Raw genomic sequence first — 18,063 nt, 5'->3', positions numbered from 1 at the left:
GGTCCAGGTCTAGACTAGGTATACAGAGCTCAAACTATAATGTATGTACATGAAAGATGTCAATACCCCAGTTGCCGTATCAATGAGACTAGTAACTCTTTTCCAGTCCACAACAATTGCAGCAGTTGAGTCTTCTGTTGGGGGTTTTTGCGTAGCCAAAGCAAGGCTGCAAAGAAACTGAGGATGACAGAAGCCTGTAAGGTCCTCCGGATGCCTCTCAGAACCCGTCCCTTTCGCGTGAGCTTAGCACTCCAATGCTGCCACACGGGGAACGTGCAACGGTACCAATAGTGAATCTGAGTGGTTCTAAATGCTATGTTAGTAGATACTAGAGAGTAGGCACCAAACCAGAACTCACGGATATGTGCTCGAGTTCCAACCATCAGCTGTGCTATACCAACTAGAGCAAACCCCACGACGGAATACAGACTTCTGAAGCTCATCCTGCACCCAGCGGGTCCATTCTCGCTCAGCATCTTCCTTCACCTCATAGGAGCTAACTTCACCCTCCAAAATCGGCTTGATGAACTTCAGCGAGTAGTTGACAGCATTCTCTGTTGCGAAAATGACACTAGTATGCCCAGTGGTCGTGTTCGGGCCAAAAAGCATGAAGAAGTTCGGGAAAGAGTCCATAGCAATTCCCTGGTATGCCTGGGCACCTCCGCGCTCCGCCCAGACCTGTTCTAAATCTTTGCCCTGTCTGCCGATTACCTTCATTGGGTGCAGCCACTGGTTGGTTTCAAATCCGTTGGCCATGATGATCACATCAGCGGGGATTTCCCTAACCTTGTCTGCACCTTCGGATTTGTTGGGTGGGTAGTGAGAGCCTGGACCAATTGTTACGCTCTTCGCGTGAACCCGAGTCAGAGGCTGGGTGGTCAACTCCACGTGCGGGGCATTGAGACTGCGATACCAAGTGCTGTCGGCGACCCGTCTCTTACATCCAAAGGGGTAGTTGGGCGTCAAGATCTCGTGATACTCCTTCGGTGCGAACCTGCGCATGTTGTCCAAAACTCGCTCCTCTATCCCGGATCGCACCCGGCGGGCCCGCGGAGAGTCGACGAATACATCAAAGAAGTCCTTCTCCAACGCCAGGAACAGGGTGCTCCGTGCAAATGTCAACAGTCCAGGTACATGGCTCATAATGGTAGGTGCCAATTTCTCGTATACAGCAAGCTGTTTAGGGGGAGAACATCAGGTCGGACCCATGGAGGAGTCCTCATGAGTTGAGTTATGGATCGAACATTGGCTACCGGCTTCGCTAGCTCGGGCACGACCTGTGCAGCGCTGCAACCAGAACCAATAATGATAACATTCTTGTCCTGTAGGTTAATCTGGTCATCCCACCGAGCCGTATGCATGATCGCGCCTTCGAATTCCTCGATACCCGGGATGTCCTTGGGCCATGGCTTCGGTTCTACCAGTCCACCAACACCACTGACGACAACCTTCGCCCGAACAACTTCTGTTTTGACGTAGACGCTGTTCTGACCATCGCGGGCTGCAACTCGGTCTCGTTCATGCTGGGCCCAATCACCGGTTCCAGGGACAAGATGTGAGAGTGTAACCTCCCATTCCTCGTCCTCTGCAATCCATCGAAGCTCCTTGACATCGGTATTGAGCTGGACCTTGTCCACTATTTCGTACTTTTCGCAGACATCTGCGATGTACTGTGCCAGCTCTTGGCCGGAAGGATGCAATGTGGTCCAGGTTTTCTTCTGGGCGAAAGAGAACGAGTACAACATAACTGGTCTGAAAGGTTCTTGTTAAATAAATATACCCATGAGCCGAATCACAATGGGATCACTTACATATCGCACGCAACTCCTGGATACCGGTTGATCCACCAGGTCCCTCCGATACCAGACTGACGATCAAAGATCCGGAACTGATCTGTTCCCAAGACTTCTTTGAGACGACAGCCCATAGCCACTCCAGACTCTCCCGCGCCTACTATCAGCACCGGATAATAGGTCTGGGCATCTTTGCTGTATGCATGGCGCTTGTGGATTCTGGCGATTGACGAAGACATGTTGCTCACAGAATTCCCCACAGACAAAAACAACAGCACAACCTTAGATGGCAGTTGAATGCCAATATAGTAATAAGTAGTACGAAGTATTTAGGTTTCGGTGTGCCCAAGGGTAGGCTGCTCTCATACGTTCATGCACGCAGTACTCCGTGCTTCGTACATGAAGTGCCTAGCAATGAGAGGTCACATACAGCCCGAGATGTGAAACCAAGAAGCCAGTTTGTACGCTGCAAAACAGGCTCTGTCAACAGATCGCCGGATTGGCGACACAAAGTCGTAAGGGGACCGAGAAGTCGAGTCACAAGAGCAGCCTTTTGTTACTTCCAAGGTTTCCCATTCACAGCGATGGGCCACTCGGTATAAGAGATGCTGCACAAGTGAGGGGGAATGCATGATCAACCTCGGCATTAATTTCCTTTACCTTGAAGAACGTGTTCCTGGGCACGGTGGTACGGTGTTAGCGCAGGGCGATGTCCAATTGGGGAAAACATGCGAGTCCAAGCTTAACGGGGACCTCGGGGGGATCCACTTTCTGCGATCTCCAGTCGCCTGCAGTCCGGGATTTGTTGTGAACCTCTCCCATGTCGATCTGGTCATTACGAGTCCGGGCGCGACTCTCGCGTCCTAGGCTCTGTAAAAGCCATACCAATAGTCGCACTTACACAGCTTCCGCATGTCCTCAATATAGAACCCTCGACTTCCTCGAAAATGACGACCTGGACACCTTCCAACAGCGATGCTTCTTCCCCGAACAACCAGCGATTCTGCCCCGAGGTAGCTTCCAAACATTCCCGGCCTTGAAAAAATGGTTCAACCCCTCAATACCGGGCACTACGCTCCCCGTCAAAAACTTGAATGTGGAATATCTCCGCGAACACGGCGCCGATGCCTTCGTCCCACTCGAACTCACCGAAACCCCATCTCCCTCGATTTCCCAGACACATAGCGACACAGAAGAGGTTCAAAGCTTCCGACAATTCCACGCTCCGCTGTCGCTATTTCTAGACTGGATGCGCACGGCCGAAACCAACCCACAGTCCACACGGCTCTACCTCGCGCAATGCCAGCTCCTAGATCTGCCGCCGGTGCTGTGCGAAGACTTCCCAACACCGGAATTAGTAGCGCACGCAGGCAAGGGCGATGTGTACGATACCAATGTATGGATCGGACACCCGCCCACATATACGCCGCTCCACCGGGACCCGAACCCGAATTTGTTTGTACAGCTGGCTGGAGAGAAGGTTGTGCGCCTGCTCGCGCCGGCAGATGGGCAGGCTGTGTTTGGGGCTGTGAGGCGGCAGCTGGGGAAGAGTGGGAGTCGGGAGGCAGCGGCTTTCCGGGGCGAGGAGATGATGCAGGGCAGGGAGAGGGCGTTGTTAGATGAAATGGTTTGGGGAGCCCCGGTGTCTGCTGGTTCGGATTCTGGGGTTGGCTTCGAAGCGCGTCTTGGAGCCGGTGATGGCTTGTTCATTCCTAAGGGGTGGTGGCATAGTATCAAGGGTGTCGGCGAGGGCGTTACGGGCTCGGTGAGTGTCCTTGGATGGGGGGCCTTGATATGCGTTGCTGACATGATTATAGGTCAATTGGTGGTTCCGATAGTGTATGATATTGAGAATCTCGAAACTCCTTTGATTGTACATATAGGCTACCTTCTACATCTAACATGTGCCATGTCTACGGAACACACGTCTCCAATGTTGATCTGATCTTATTATTGATCGCCCAACACCGCAATAACATTCCATACTTTAGCTTACACTTGGCACAGCAATATGTAATCTAAGACTGTTTCAAATTTTTGACAGCAGGAGAAGTATAAAATAAGCAAAGCACCTAGATCTGATCTTTGTGGCTTAACCACTAGCATCGAATCTAGAACGGGATCCAACCCTCGGAACTCCGCAATCCTTATTTTCCTCCCACAACTCCCCAGAACCCAACCATGCAAGTGTCGCGCACCATCTACCGCGCAGCCCTCCTCCATCTATCCGTCAATCCTCTCGTCCGCGCCTCAATCCCAGGCTCCATCACCCAATCTCTCACCGCACCTCAACCCACCCGACTCTACAGCATCCTCTTCCCACAGTGCACATCCCTCAAGACACCCGACTGCAAATACCAAACCCGCACAATGTGCGACTCAACCTCGAACTCCGCAGCCTCCGATGCTCAAAATCCAGACACGCAGAACGAGACACAAGAAAAGAAGCCCCTCTACCTCCCACCCAGCGACCCCTCAAATCCGATCCCGAACCAGAGCGAGGGAGGCATTAAATTGGATATGAGCGGGGGCGGGACAGAAGTCAAATTGGATCATTTGGGTCCGATGGTTGTCAATGTGGACGGGACGCTGTCGCAGATTGGGAACTGGCAGCAGATGACGGATATCGAGAAGCAGAATACGATGCGGGTTCTTGGGAAGAGGAATCAGAAGAGACTGGAGGCTTTGAAGGCGAAGGCGAAGGCGGAGGAAGAATCAGGTGCGGCTTGATTATATCCACGATGGAGAAATATCCACGGATATTATTGGAAGGTGTCGGGCTTTGCTATTCGGTGTATGACGATATTGCATATGTATTATAAAGGGCAGCGTGGAGCAACAGCAACAGCGATCGAAATAGATACTCTTATCGAACCTTGCTGGTGTGTGAGGGATACATCTACTGATTGCGACTATTTTCAGAAGTATTTTCCAATAGCTATATTGGGTATCATATTTATGCGAACACCACTGTACAGTATAAAGACAAACTACCACCCAACAAGGCATACGATCTGAGATCACCATAAATGGCCAGCGGAGCACCTTCAAACTGTCCAAAGCAACGATTGACCATGATCTCATTCGAAGATGATTCGGAACCATTTGTGGAAGGCATTTCTGTGACATTTGTTAGCACCAAATCACAACCAGAGTGGATGGGGGAATATTCACTTGGGGGGAATCTCTATAAAGTCTCTAGTATATTCTTCAATCTCAGGAACACCGGTGGTCAAATCGACCTCTTCAGGTTTGAGGAATTTGGTCTTGTGGATGAATTTCCATCCAAAGTAAAGAACAGGGAATACGCCGATCATGGTGTACGAGAAGAGGAATGTCGGGACGGACCAGCGGCCGGGGAGGAAGACGGTGTAGCCACCGACAAAAGCCATGACTGTGGTACAAGCGCATGCGAAATAGGCGATGTACGGCTGGAACCAACTGCGGTAGGGCAAGGTTCTCCTATCAATGCCCTGAGCCTCCACTGCTTTCTTGAACCGAATGAAGGTGAAAGTAACGACGGAGAAATTGATCAATTGCGAGGCGGTGACCTGGATTTTGAATTAGTTGGATGCACGGATAATTACTATTTTGATGATGATGAGGTATCCCATACCAGATTGACAAACCAGTTCAAAACAACAGCTGCGCTGTTAGAAACTTGGAGGAAGCTCAGCAGAGCAAAAACGAGAACCAAGATGACACAATAAACGGGGACTCCGTTCTTGGTGCACTTGGTGAAGAATTTCGGGGCTTTGCCCTCGAGGGCGAGACCGTAGAGACTGCGGCTAGCACAGTACATGTAACTGTTACCAGCACTGAAGGAAGCAGTGAGAACGACAGCATTGACGATGTCTGGCAGGACGGGGATCTTCAAACGGTCCATGGAGATAACGTAGGGTGAAGCAGCAGCACCGGGTGCACCATTATCAAAAGCAGCGCCCATAGTCTCGTCATTGTATGGAACCAAAATGCCGACGCAGAGAACGCCCAGGACGAAGAATGCCGTGAGACGGTAGAAGACGCCGTTGAAGGCCTTGGGGAGCACCTTGCGCGGGTTCATGGTCTCACCGGCGGCCATGGAGACATAGTCTGGACCAGCGATGGTGAAACTGGCGGTGATAACGGCTGCAAGGACACCAAGGAATTTTCCTGTATCGCCTTCCAGGTAGAACTCATTGAAGGAACCTGGGTTATTCCAGTACCGGAAGCCGAATCTGTCGCCGAGCGGGTTACCGCCCAGCATGACGACGAAAGTGTATATGATCAGGCCTATGCTGAGGAAGACCTTGCCCAGCGAGAGCCAGAACTCTGCTTCACCGTACCATTTCACAGCAAAGAGATTGAGGACTCTGTTTTCAAGTTGTTAGCTGGTGTATGCCATGCTTGAATCGATAAAGGCAGAACGAACGCATAGAGCACCAGAACAATCACGTTCATGGCTGCGACTGGGATCACATCGGTCCAGTATCGAATAATTAAGCTAACGGCGACGATTTCGAACGGTACCAGCGCGGCCTCGAAGATGAAGAAGTTGTATCCGGCGGCAACACCTAGAGCCTCATCGACATAGCGGCCAGCGAATCGAATGAACGGGGAAGAGATAGGCAGGTATGTGACCATTTCCGCCAAACCTATAAGAAAAATGTGAGTTTGCAAATCATACTACGTGTACACACCCAGAAGGGAAAAGATGCGAAGGTTGCAGCAATTAGGCGATCAAGCATAGGGCAAGGGACCGGACCGTTGGCGCGTTTGGGATTGTTTGGGACACGGTTTTTGGGTGTGTTGGACGAACGCTGGGACAAGTTCAAAGGGCTTTGGGATGAATGGGGCATTCGTACAAACGGTAATGATCAAAATCACACAACTCCTAGAAAACAGTATGAGATTGCGAACCTTCAATGAGATATACGCAGGAGGGCAGGCAGGGGCATGATGGACTGGGTTGGGTTCCTGGGTGTCCGACTGGTTGGCTTTGGCAGATGCATGGGCAGTCGTAGGGCTAATGGCGAATTGGTCGACATTGATACATCTGTGTGGCATAGATGCCTTGGGCTAACAGAGTGCTACATGCTGAGGGGATTTGAAGTTGCGAAGTCTTGAGTCCAAATCCGGTGTGATGCTTTCCTTGATATAGCTTCGTCTGTTTTCTTCTTCTTTTTTTGCCCTTTGGTTTTCTCTTCTTTTTTTTCGAAATCCATTGACGTTGTTTTTCGGAATTCACACTCACCATACGGTATTGATGCTGTCGAAAGTGGCAGAGTCGAGACAACCCAGTTCCAGAACCCAAAAGAGTCAACAAGCAATTTAACAGGGGCGACACTAACCAAAGACTAAATCCAATAAACAAACTACCGGGGCCACTGGTGCGCAGACCAGATCCGATCTGAACATAAAGAGCTGTGCCGATTGTGCCGCCAATTCCGATCAACTGGACATGGCGGGGTTTGAGCTTGCGATGGGTATGATCGTATGTGGATTCCATTGACCCGCTATCGACCGAGGGTGTGCGTCGCGCACTGGACGAGTCTTTCCCGGTGACTTCCATCTCTTTGTTCAATTTGAGGGATTTTGATTCGGGATCGGATTGACGAATGGACTCTGCGCTCTGTAGAGCGGTAGTCATTGGAGTATGGGAGATATACTCCGAGTTAGGAGAATGCGACATGTCGAAGGTTGTAACCCCAGGCAAGAGCGAAGCAAGAAGAGCATAAACAGGTGCGCAAAGGATCTGAATCGCAGTATATAGAAGGGGAAAAAAAAAAAAAAAAAAAAAAAAAAAAAAACTAGCGATAGCGAAGAAAAAAAAGCCGACAGGGATGAGCGATTTTTTTTTTTTTGCCTAGTTAGCTGGGCAGTGTTTTTCAGTGGAATTTGTCGAATCTTGTAATTCGCATCTTTTGAACTAACATAGCAGACACGAAGGACAAATCACAGAGGAGGATATCCTCGTTGCCCGCTGTTAATCGTCTATTGGATCCCCACATGGCCCCATTCTTCTGGAGGGGCGACACTTGGGGATGATACCCCTCCAAATGCATTGGGTCAAGCCTTTGATCGACAAGGCAAAGTCCGGATCGAGAGGTACCATTTGCAAGGATTATGTTGTATAACTTACTCGGACAACGTGGGCAAAATGGAACCCTGTCTTATATCCGGGTCAGGAAGTTGGAAGTTATTCTGACCGACCTTGGAAGTCCCCGCGAACAGCCCGCTGTGGAGAAGGTTGCCGAGGTCCAATGCAATTCTCCGCGAATTCACATTCAAGAATAACATTGTGGGAATCAGAGATGGTCCGGGTAAAAATTAAAGAATCACTAAACACAACCCCTGAGCCCCTGCAATCACAACCAGCCGCATCCCTATGTCTTCTCGTATTCATGGGCACTAGTGTTGCTAGTGTGTTTGGATTCATGGCTGCCTGAGCCTTCTGGCAGCATTTGTTGTATGTCTTTTCCAATCCAACTGGGAGGAAAGAAACCATCGTCTTCGAAATAGAGATGGTGGGTCATAGAGTCTGTGGAGTCTCGGCGTTGATCCGAGTCAACGTTATGCACCATTGTCTCGGTAGCAGAGCCGGTGACAGAGCCAGCAGCAAGGGATGGATGTGTGTTGGAATATGACATGCCGAGAGTATGGTGCGTTTGGCCCTATAGTACCGTATCGTGTTGTAGTGTTGTAGTGTTGCAGCCAGACAGGATAGGTGCTGCCTTGACGTTCAAGTAAGACGCCTTGGAGAAAGACTCATCGTCATCACGGCTCCAGGGTCATCTGATAGATTGACGTCATCTGCTTATTCCCACATCAGCACTCTATTTACGTTGATTCGCTAGTCATATTGGAGAAAAAGAAGAGAAGCATGTACGGAGTCAGTATCGACATACCCAATTCAGTATGTAGTGTGCACGAAAGTCACTGGGCAATGTCATGTGGGAGACTCTGCATTTACAAACATGATTTCCGCATCCGGGAGCCGAGGCACATGATCACATAGAAGCGGACTGGATATATGCTATAGGATGAACCCAGATAGACAGAACGCCTCATTCGGATTAATTGGATCCAAGCCTTTGAGAGAAGAAACCTTTCAGTACGGAGTAGAAGTAGAACAAGAGCTATAGGTAAATCCGAGCCCAAGCCAATCAACTCCAAGACGGTAAGCAGCGGCTGCCGAAAACCCCGCCAAACCCCCCATCCGAGGTTTTGCCCTCGACGCATCTCAATTCACCACAAAATGACTGAACAACAGGAGTCTAAGCGCTTTGCTCCCAAGGTCGCAGTCGAGCTCGACCCTCCTAAGGATGACCTCATCTCCAAAGAAGAATTGGCCAAATGCGACGGTATGGAAGTGTTACCCCTCACCGGATCTTCCCCTCGTTCTCTATTTTCAATTCAGATTGTCGAAATCTCGATGCTAATGAATGTTGTGCTGTAGGTAGCGATCCCAGCCGTCCAACTTTGGTCGCTATCAAGGGCATTGTCTTCGATGTGACTCGCAATGCGGCTTACAGCGCCACTGGCCAATATCGCGGTAAGTACAGCAGGTCTCTCAATTGGATTATATTGGACAGTCGCGCTGATTTACTCCTTGTTATTAGTGTTCGTCGGAAAGGACTCCTCCCGCGCCCTTGCTTGTTCTTCGCTCAAGCCCGAAAACTGTGTTCCTGAGTGGTATGACTTGGGCGACAAGGAAAAGACCACGCTGGATGAATGGTTCACCTTCTTCAGCAAGCGGTATAACATTGTCGGCAAGGTTGAAGGCGCCACCAACTTTTAAGAGGATGTGTTACAATGCAGGAGTCGCGCTCATGCGATATTATACCCAGTTTAGAAATGGAACAATCCAGTATGAAATATCAAATCCACGGTGCTTTTTCATTTTTGGATTGGTGGTATCGCGTAGGTACAAAGAACAGTCCCCTCTGACTGCTGAGATACATAATGCCTATACATTAAAAATAACATTGACGCCTTTAATTTCCCTTGCGGGCTTTGCGCTTCATGCGCTTCTGGCCGATGATGCGGTTGCGCTTCGCGGCCTTGTCCTCTTCTTGATCCTCCTTCTCATCCTTGGGACTCTTTCCGGTCTTCCCACGCTTCGCGTCCTTTCCGTCTCTGTCATCTCTTCCTTTTCCACCACGGCCATCACGGCCATCAGAGCGCTTTCTCTTCTGACCGTGCTTGTCTCCGTCCTCTGCGTCGTCTGAACGCTTAGGCCGGGGCTCGCGGGATTTGGCCTGCAGCTCATTACGGCGCTTGACGACCTGAGCGTTCTCAATGGCAAACTCAACAACCAGACTCTTCTTCTTGTCCTTATCCTCTGGACTTTGAACAGAAGGAGGAACCGGCATGGAATGGCAATTGAGCCAGCGCAAACTCATGAGAGCGTGACGGTGAGTGAAAAACTCGATGAATCCATATCCACGACTGCGACCACCACCAGTCTTCTCGGAGACCTTGGTACCTTCGCGAGTCTCGAAGACGACCTTCGCCTGGCGGACGATACCCATCTTCTTCTGCTTGCGCAGCTGCTCAAGCTCCTTCATTGTATCGCGGGAGCGCTGCTGCTCCTCTTTTGAGAGGGCTGGCGCACGCCCTTCTTGACATCCTTGGCGAAGTTGACGACGGACTCACGGGCAAGTTGCTTCAAGTCCTTGGAGCTGATGTGACGGGGGAGGTTACGGATGGCGAGACGGGTGAGACTGACGTGGAGAGCGGGGTTCTTCTTGATGAAGGTTTCACGCTGCTTGTAGCTGTCCTCGCGCATCTTGACTTCGGAGGGAGAGAGCTTCTTGTACAGCGGGGAGTTGGAGGGGATCGTACCCTCGTTGAGGAGGTACAGGCGGCGCTTATCAGTGTCGCGGACCATACGGCGTGACACTCCCTCCTCTTCCAGCTTCGCGGCTTGACCCTTGCTCACAGCACGGGCGACTTGTAGGACTCGGCCTTCGAGAGTGTAGCGGCCGGTGGGATCGGTGTTCTCGTCTTGGAGAACAGAGTGCTTCATGGCGGTGTTGGACTTGGGCTTGTCCTTATTCGGGGCCATGACATCGGCTCCTTTGGGGGCTTCGCGAACGCATGTGTTGGCGTCTTCAGGCTTCCAGAAGCATACGAATCCAGTGCCTCGGGGGCGCTCGGTCTCGTAGTCCAGAACGACACGTGCGTATCGTAGGGGTCCGAAGTTGGTTTTGAAGTGGTCGTATAGGGTCTCGTCTGTGGCAGTGAAGGGGAGATTGCGAAGGAAGATTGTAGTGGCGTTGCGGTCATCCTCCTTATCTTCCTCATCGTCGTCCAGCTCGTCCAGCTCGTCCAAATCATCATCTTCGTCTTCGTCTTCGTCGGAGGAGGTCTCGTCATCCGAGGGCTCTTCCAAAACACCCTCGGCGTCCTCCATCTCGACGTCACCAGTCTCCTTCTCTTCCTCCTTTACTTCCTCCTCCTCATCCTCGTCCTCCTTCTTAGTGGTCTCCCAAACATCCTTTTCGACAGCCCAATCGACAGCCAATTGACGTCCATCGATCTCTTTTCCGTTGACCATCTGGAGAGCCTTCTCGGCATTCTTTCTGCCTCGTAGGGTAACGAAACCAAAGCCGGAAAGTTTGCCGTTCTTCTTGGGAAGAGTAACGAACTTGACCTTTCCAAAACTGCGGAACAGAACAGACAGATCCTCGGGCTCCTTGATACTCCAAGGAAGATTGCGAACAATCAGCTTGGGGGGAAGGCCTTGTCCTCTCTCCTCTTCCTTCTTTTTCTTTGACTCCAGAGAAGCAGCGGTGGGGACACTGCGTCCAATCTTCTCATCAATCTCACGCTTACGAGACTCGGCATAGTCAACGCGAATGATTTTTCCGTCAAATTTAGATCCATTGAGTTCCTTCAAAGCGCTCTCCGCATCCTCGACATCGGCGAATGTAACGAAACCGAATCCCTTGGATGCCTTGGTCACCTTATCACAGACAACAACAGCATGCTTGATAATGTAGGACTGCGAGAAATATTCTGCTAGGCTCTCTGTTGTGGCCGAGGTGGGTAGTGAACGGACGAAAAGGGTTCTGTTGTTCTGAGGCGCTGCTGAGGCCTCGGTGGCAGGTGTAGTGGCTTCGACTTTAATTTCAGGTGTCTCAGCGTCTGAAAGACGCCGCTTCTTGTGTGATTCAACCATAATGGCTATGTTGCGATTCAAGTTTTTTTTTCTGCGGTCGAGAAAGAGCAAAAAAATTGGCGGCAGAAAATTGGGGCAGATTGGCTTGGGCGGTGTGGGTCCCATCCAGATAAGCAATAGCTTTATCGATTCTATCGACTCTCCGTCGATCGCATTGTGATTGACAACGACACATTGGGGCAAAGATGGATTCTCCACGCCCAGGCACCAGTTTACCCTCGCGCCCTTCAGACTCTCCAGCCCCGGGTTCTTCTGCAAGACCCAAAGTCCAACAGCCCAAACCCCAAGCCCTCGCTAACCGTCCTGGAACTTCCGCGATTCTTGTATCCACGCGACAAAAGGGCAACCCGATCTTGACCCACATTAAGCTCTTGCCATGGGAGTATGCTGATATCCCCGCGGACTATGTCATCGGTACCACCACGTGCGCAATGTTCCTGTCCTTGAAATACCATCGCCTACATCCAGAATACATCTACTCCCGAGTTAAACAACTGGCAGGCAAATACAACCTCCGCCTTGTCCTAGTAATGGTTGATATCGAAAATCACGAAGACAGTCTCCGAGAGCTATCCAAAACATCAATCATCAATAACCTCACCTTGATCCTATGCTGGTCTGCCCCAGAAGCTGCGCATTATTTGGAGCTTTTTAAATCCTCGGAGAATGCACAGCCCACTGCCATTCGAACTCAACAGGCTCAATCATATAAAGAGTCGTTGGTAGAGTTTGTCACGGTCCCCAGAAGCATCAACAAGTCCGACGCAGCGAGTTTGATTTCCACCTTCGGCAGCTTGCAAAATGCCATCAATGCCCAGCCAGAGCAGATCAGTGCCGTGCCGGGCTGGGGGGAGAAAAAGGTTCAGCAATGGTGTAACGCAGTCCGGGAAGATTTCAGAAATGAGAGTACGAAGAAGTCCTCTACATCTGCTACACAACGTCGGGCTCAATTGCCACTCATGAATACGGATGACAGACGTGATCGAAATATGGACGAAGAAGATGAAGAAGAGGCAATCCTTCGTGCAGTGTTGGAGGAAAGCCGAAAGACAGCCGCTGCTGAAGCTGCGCGGCCTATTGAGCCTCCGGCTCAAGGGCAACCACCCGAAGAGATGAGTGAAGGCATCGCTGCGGCCCTTGCGAGGCTCAGGGACAATGGTAGTTGAGGGCTAAGGTTTCTTCGTCTTATCTAAAAATGCAATGCCAAGACTTTCCAGTCCCTAGTTCTTGGGGTTCATGGTCATATACTTGCGTACTGACCACGGCGCCTGCTGGGTTGACACTATCTTCTCAGCCCGCAAGGAAGCAGTACCAGATGGACCCCTGGGCTTTTCAGCCTTCGTGATTTGGGCATCACGATTGCCACAGGGTGCTTGTGTCGGCCATTCAACGAAGCCTATAGGTGCTATGTACACCAAAACACTCGAGTAAACATGCGCAACCGCTTTCTGGGGGTTAATCACGCAAGCTCATCTTTTGCAAGTCCCGGGATTTGTATGGTGATGGGTCTCAGCATTTGAAGCAGGCTTGGCATACAGCATCTCGATCTTCGATAGCAAATACACAGCGTGAATCCTGATTGACTCGATTAGACGTGGTTGTTACAAAGCTTTCTCTATGCTCCTTGCCATATTAACTAGATGCTTCAGGTCAGTATGGCCAGTTTTATCTAGCTCCCCGTCACTCATTGGCTTCTTTACCAACTATAAGAATTGACGCACTACTCCCGCTGATAATAGCCATATATTGACGTATATCCATTCATTTATGTAGACGGGGCACGATCTCGGCCCCCGAAGCGGGTGAACGTCCGTGCTTAGTCAGGACTCGTTTTCCAATCCTGAGGTCCAGGGGAAGGATAATCATGCCTTTTCCATCGTGCTCTCTATGCCATAAGCCCAAGACATTCTGGCGCAAAGCGAATTTAATATGCTCCCAGCATGTCTGCTCATTTGAACCGAGCAACGAGTCGCCCAAGAGTGCTCCCAAGGTCAAGGCTAGGATGCAAAACGTGCAAGTAGGTGCTTGTCTCCTTCTCTATACGGGCGTTTCATATTGAGCGTTTCGTAGAATCCGACGAGTCAAGTGTGGAGAAGAAAAGCCAAGCTGTGTGAGATGCACCAGCACAGGTCGCAAGTGTGACTTTGATGGTGTGTTGCCTTCCTCCACAACCTCGACCATCGTGAACCCTCTGTCATTATCACCGAGCACCAATATAGCATGGCGAGAGCGTCGAGCATTTGCCTATTATTTTGAAGTTGCTGCCACCTCTATCGGTGGTGGATTGGATGTCGATTTCTGGCGCACTGTTGTGCCACAGGTTTGCCGCCATGAACCCGCAGTGTGGGATGCCATCATTGCCATAAGTGCACTGTTTGAGTCCCCTCAACAATCTCCGGTTCCCTTTTCTCGATATCAAGAGAACTGCAGTTCTCTTGATCAAAATTACGAAGACGCCTTGGGCTGGTATTCACGCTCGGTATCTGCCGTTCGGCAGCGTATTGAGCGTGGTAGTGTAGACATATTTGTGGGATTGATCAGTTGTGTCCTTTTCATTTGCATTGAAGCTATCCAGGGAAATGCAGATGGGGCCCTGCAGCTCTATAGTCAAGGCGTGCAGCTCATTCTCGCTTTGCGGCCACAAATAGCATCCGGGGCTATCCCCGCAGATAAAGCTTCCTTGCTGGAGGACACAATTGTCCCAATATTTCTCCGCCTGGGAGCCATTGCTCTTGCCATTTCTGGGGCCCCAATTGGGGCTCTACTACGAGACACTCAAAGTCTATCGGCGCAGAAGTTCGACTCGCTCAGGTCTGCCCGGGAGGCGATCGTTGTCCTAGCTGTAGAGATCCCGCTCTTTGAAAGTACCTGCATGAAGCATCTACAGCAGACTTCTTCTTCCCATGTATCACAGGAATCTATGGATCGAGCATTCGGGCTATCTACCCGATTGAAAAACTGGTATATTGCGTTCGAGGACTTGATGAACATCCTACGGGCGAAGGACGTCTTATCAAGGCAACAGATCGGCTCAAGTGCTCTTCTCCTAAGTTATCACGACATGCTTTATGTGATGCTGGAAACCTGCACGTCATTGTCACTGACGCAATTCGATGCATATCTACCGAATTTCCAGAGCATTGTGGAAAATTCCACAATTGCACTTGAAGCTTCTGTACGATCGGATGGTACGCAGCCACCATTCACCTTCGAAATCAGCATCGGTCTTCCGATTTGGTTCACCAGTCTCAGATGCCGTGAACCACGCACCCGACGCGCGGCACTAGCCTTGCTGCATCGAGCACCCATAGTGCAAGGCTTCTACCGGTCCTCTTTTGGGGCATCGATAAGTCAGAAAGTCATAGAGCTTGAAGAGTTACAAGCGATTTCAATGGCTACAGCCCATCACAAACACGGTATTGGTGCATCGGAATCGACGGAACAGGCCCATCTTGGCTCTGACGTTCCCCCAAACTCACAGCTTGTTCAGAAAGACATGGATTCCAGTATGTCAACAGCAATGCTCATTCCAGGAGAGGTACGAATTGGACCTATTCAAATCTTCCGGCCAATGGATGGACTTCTTCCAGGAACCACGCAGAAAGATATTGCAAAGTGGAACCGACGCTCTGATAACCCCTTTTTACAATTTTCCCGGCACGAGCGTAACCTGAGCGATAGTTCCCCGCGGCTGGTTTACGAATGTGTTCCTCTTGATATCTGATCATAATACAAATAGATTTTGTGGAATAGGTTAAACATCAAATCGGCAGAAAACATCCTTCTGGGCCCTCTCATGTTCTTTCATAATCGTTGCGATACGGGCTTCTGATCTTGGCTTAACCACACAAGGGAAGTCCTTCGCACATACCAAAAGGCCTTCACTGTAGCCCGTCTGGGCGCTCAAATCAAACTCAACTGGCTGACCTTTCTCGTCCAAGGCGGGCTCGATGGAAAATGCCCAGATCAGTTTGGCAATTGCTATGAACAGATTGCGCTCAGCGAGGTGGATTCCGGGACAGATTCTACGACCAGAGCCATAACCGTAGTGATCGCGACTTTCATAGTCCGCCTTAGCTGCGAGCTCGGGTGCGAGTTCAGTCTGGCCTTTATAGTGGTCGGGATCGAATGTGTCAGGGTTCGGGAACCGTTTTTCATCGTGGTGCATACCCCAGGCGTTGATAATGACCGTACTTCCTTTGGGAATCAAATACCCATCAATCCAGTCGTCTGTCAAGGTCAGTCAGCTAGCAGCTACCGGAAACCCATCTCAAATCTGCTTACCTTCCGCAGCGGCGTGAGGAAATGAGAGAGGCACAACAGGCCGCCACCTGTGAGCTTCTTTCACGATGGTCGCCACGTAAGGCAATTGGGCATAGTCCGACCACACAGGGGTCCGATCTTCGCCGATAACACTGTCAATCTCCTCTTGTGCCTTCTGAAGAACATGGCCCCATTTGACCATCGCTTGCATGAACGCAAGGATAAGAGAACTTGTGGTATCCGATCCTCCCTCCATTAATACACCACCGAGGAAGTAGAGCTGATGATTGTTGAGTCCCAGAGTGTCCTCCTGATCCAGGATAATGTCCATGAGCGAATTTTTACTTCCCTTCAACCGCCGGCGCACTCTAACACGTTCAAGCTCACCCCCGTATAATCCGTTCATCTCGCGGCCCACCTCCTTCGCTCTGCTCACCCAGTTACCAAACAGAGCCTGTGGTACATAGTGCAGGAATGGATAAACATCAACGGGAGGAGTAGCACCAGCCTCCATCACCTGAGACCAGTTCTCCTGCAATGGAGGGAACGATTAGCGTCACATCCCTGCAGTATGAGTCCAACTACCTTACCATCATATCATATAGGCGAGTCATATGGGGTGTATCAACTGAGGGTGTGCGGAAGCCGAAAACTAAAACGCACGTTAGTATGTCAAAGCAACAATCATATAAGCTGCATATTCATTCCCTGGCGGGCCAACCGACCTAGACTCATGGTAATGCTGTTACTGTACCGCTTGGGGTGAAGCATGTGTTGGTCAGGCCGCACGCACATATCACGGAGCATCTGCACTGCTTCGGCATTCTGAACCTCTATATGATTCTTCTCGACCATGGATTCCATGAAATACTGATGAATCAGCTTTCGGAAAGTCCGCCACTGCTGGCCATATTGCATAACCAAGAGATGATCTCCCGAGGTCATCAGATCGTGTGAAACATATGAGTGTGGCCTATTGCTGTATTTGGCGCTTTTCTTGTCGATGAGCTCTTTGATAATGCGTCGATCCGTGATGACGACCGCGGTTCCCGTACCCAGTTTGAGAGAATAAAGGCCACCGTATTGCTTGGCCCATTCGGTAAATCTAGATTGCTCAGATTAGAGATGCTTTTGACAGTCGAGGGAATTCAAAGCTCACTTGAAGTATGAGCCTTTCCTGGGAATCTGATGAAGATTTCCCAAGATAGGAATAGTTGGAGGCCCTGGGACAAGTTTTAACAAAATTTAAATGACAATGGAGAACTTGCCATTGTTTACATACCTGGAGGAAGGTTCTTGGCTCTTCTCCCGGTCACCAGAACCAGATACAAGACACAGAGCGCGATTGGAACAAGAATAACAGCAAGCATGATTAAGGGGTTGGAAGGCAACTCGTGCAATCCGGGGTCTTCTACAAAATCTGGGGAAATAGCTGCCCCTTATATGAATTGCGACTCCACATTTCCCCATCTCAAGAAAAGAACGGGGCCCTTGGCCCAAGCTTACATCCCCATTCTTACTCTGGCGTTGCGGGCGAATTTCGCGCAAACTTCGCAGCAAGCCCTGTATCGGTATGTCATGCATGGAAGATGGCCTCGGAAGTTCTTCCGATTCTTCCTTCCCCCTGCGAGTCATGACTTATGCAAGCACCCATGGCTTCATAGATTGCTGGGACTCGAGCTAGGTGTGGGAGAAGTCACAAAGTCTTTCTCCCACATCCCCCGGGGCCCCGCGGGCCAATCAGCCAGGAAGGAATAAAGTATTACAGATTCTATACCACCCGAAGTAGGTATTATATGGCAACTCAAGTGTAGGTAGTAAGGTAGTAAGCCGCCTAGCTAG

General features: G+C 50.4%; 10 protein-coding genes across 10 annotated transcripts; 5 read left to right on the top strand and 5 right to left on the bottom strand.

Annotated features, from left to right (window-relative positions):
* Positions 1 to 217: 217 nt before the first annotated feature.
* On the bottom strand, positions 218 to 2,032 carry N7457_002368 (flavin-containing monooxygenase; the record flags this gene model as incomplete). The annotated part of the gene is made up of 4 exons (XM_057173414.1): positions 218 to 296; positions 359 to 1,176; positions 1,245 to 1,752; positions 1,812 to 2,032. 4 exons carry the CDS (start codon positions 2,030 to 2,032, stop codon positions 218 to 220), a joined length of 1,626 nt encoding a protein of 541 aa, XP_057033565.1.
* Positions 2,033 to 2,613: 581 nt separating this feature from the next.
* Positions 2,614 to 3,631, top strand: N7457_002367 (putative JmjC domain protein; the record flags this gene model as incomplete). The annotated part of the gene is made up of 2 exons (XM_057173413.1): positions 2,614 to 3,558; positions 3,611 to 3,631. The coding sequence occupies 2 exons, from the start codon at positions 2,614 to 2,616 to the stop codon at positions 3,629 to 3,631; spliced, it is 966 nt and encodes a 321-aa protein (XP_057033564.1).
* Positions 3,632 to 3,974: 343 nt separating this feature from the next.
* Positions 3,975 to 4,523, top strand: N7457_002366 (uncharacterized protein; the record flags this gene model as incomplete). Its single annotated transcript, XM_057173412.1, has 1 exon — positions 3,975 to 4,523. The coding sequence occupies one exon, from the start codon at positions 3,975 to 3,977 to the stop codon at positions 4,521 to 4,523; it is 549 nt and encodes a 182-aa protein (XP_057033563.1).
* Positions 4,524 to 4,963: 440 nt separating this feature from the next.
* On the bottom strand, positions 4,964 to 7,464 carry N7457_002365 (putative general amino acid permease (Agp2); the record flags this gene model as incomplete). The annotated part of the gene is made up of 5 exons (XM_057173411.1): positions 4,964 to 5,344; positions 5,410 to 6,145; positions 6,205 to 6,427; positions 6,638 to 6,798; positions 7,124 to 7,464. The coding sequence occupies 5 exons, from the start codon at positions 7,462 to 7,464 to the stop codon at positions 4,964 to 4,966; spliced, it is 1,842 nt and encodes a 613-aa protein (XP_057033562.1).
* A 694-nt stretch (positions 7,465 to 8,158) lies between these two features.
* N7457_002364 (uncharacterized protein) lies at positions 8,159 to 8,422 on the bottom strand (the record flags this gene model as incomplete). Its single annotated transcript, XM_057173410.1, has 1 exon — positions 8,159 to 8,422. One exon carries the CDS (start codon positions 8,420 to 8,422, stop codon positions 8,159 to 8,161), a length of 264 nt encoding a protein of 87 aa, XP_057033561.1.
* Positions 8,423 to 9,030: 608 nt separating this feature from the next.
* Positions 9,031 to 9,573, top strand: N7457_002363 (putative progesterone binding protein; the record flags this gene model as incomplete). The annotated part of the gene is made up of 3 exons (XM_057173409.1): positions 9,031 to 9,136; positions 9,232 to 9,327; positions 9,395 to 9,573. 3 exons carry the CDS (start codon positions 9,031 to 9,033, stop codon positions 9,571 to 9,573), a joined length of 381 nt encoding a protein of 126 aa, XP_057033560.1.
* Positions 9,574 to 9,769: 196 nt separating this feature from the next.
* N7457_002362 (mRNA-binding ribosome biosynthesis protein NOP4) lies at positions 9,770 to 11,958 on the bottom strand (the record flags this gene model as incomplete). Its single annotated transcript, XM_057173408.1, has 2 exons — positions 9,770 to 10,380; positions 10,431 to 11,958. 2 exons carry the CDS (start codon positions 11,956 to 11,958, stop codon positions 9,770 to 9,772), a joined length of 2,139 nt encoding a protein of 712 aa, XP_057033559.1.
* A 185-nt stretch (positions 11,959 to 12,143) lies between these two features.
* Positions 12,144 to 13,124, top strand: N7457_002361 (DNA repair protein RAD10; the record flags this gene model as incomplete). The annotated part of the gene is made up of 1 exon (XM_057173407.1): positions 12,144 to 13,124. The coding sequence occupies one exon, from the start codon at positions 12,144 to 12,146 to the stop codon at positions 13,122 to 13,124; it is 981 nt and encodes a 326-aa protein (XP_057033558.1).
* Positions 13,125 to 13,898: 774 nt separating this feature from the next.
* Positions 13,899 to 15,682, top strand: N7457_002360 (uncharacterized protein; the record flags this gene model as incomplete). The annotated part of the gene is made up of 2 exons (XM_057173406.1): positions 13,899 to 13,975; positions 14,029 to 15,682. The coding sequence occupies 2 exons, from the start codon at positions 13,899 to 13,901 to the stop codon at positions 15,680 to 15,682; spliced, it is 1,731 nt and encodes a 576-aa protein (XP_057033557.1).
* A 30-nt stretch (positions 15,683 to 15,712) lies between these two features.
* N7457_002359 (cytochrome P450) lies at positions 15,713 to 17,591 on the bottom strand (the record flags this gene model as incomplete). Its single annotated transcript, XM_057173405.1, has 6 exons — positions 15,713 to 16,188; positions 16,243 to 16,753; positions 16,812 to 16,873; positions 16,947 to 17,326; positions 17,381 to 17,444; positions 17,504 to 17,591. 6 exons carry the CDS (start codon positions 17,589 to 17,591, stop codon positions 15,713 to 15,715), a joined length of 1,581 nt encoding a protein of 526 aa, XP_057033556.1.
* Positions 17,592 to 18,063: the final 472 nt, after the last annotated feature.

Source organism: Penicillium paradoxum, assembly GCF_028828445.1.
Source record: "Penicillium paradoxum strain IBT 22861 chromosome Unknown utg000003l_segment0_segment0, whole genome shotgun sequence".
Taxonomy (NCBI): Eukaryota; Fungi; Ascomycota; class Eurotiomycetes; order Eurotiales; family Aspergillaceae; genus Penicillium; species Penicillium paradoxum.
The sequence above is the reverse complement of the archived record's forward strand: the minus strand, read 5'-3'. Positions and strand labels throughout refer to the sequence as shown.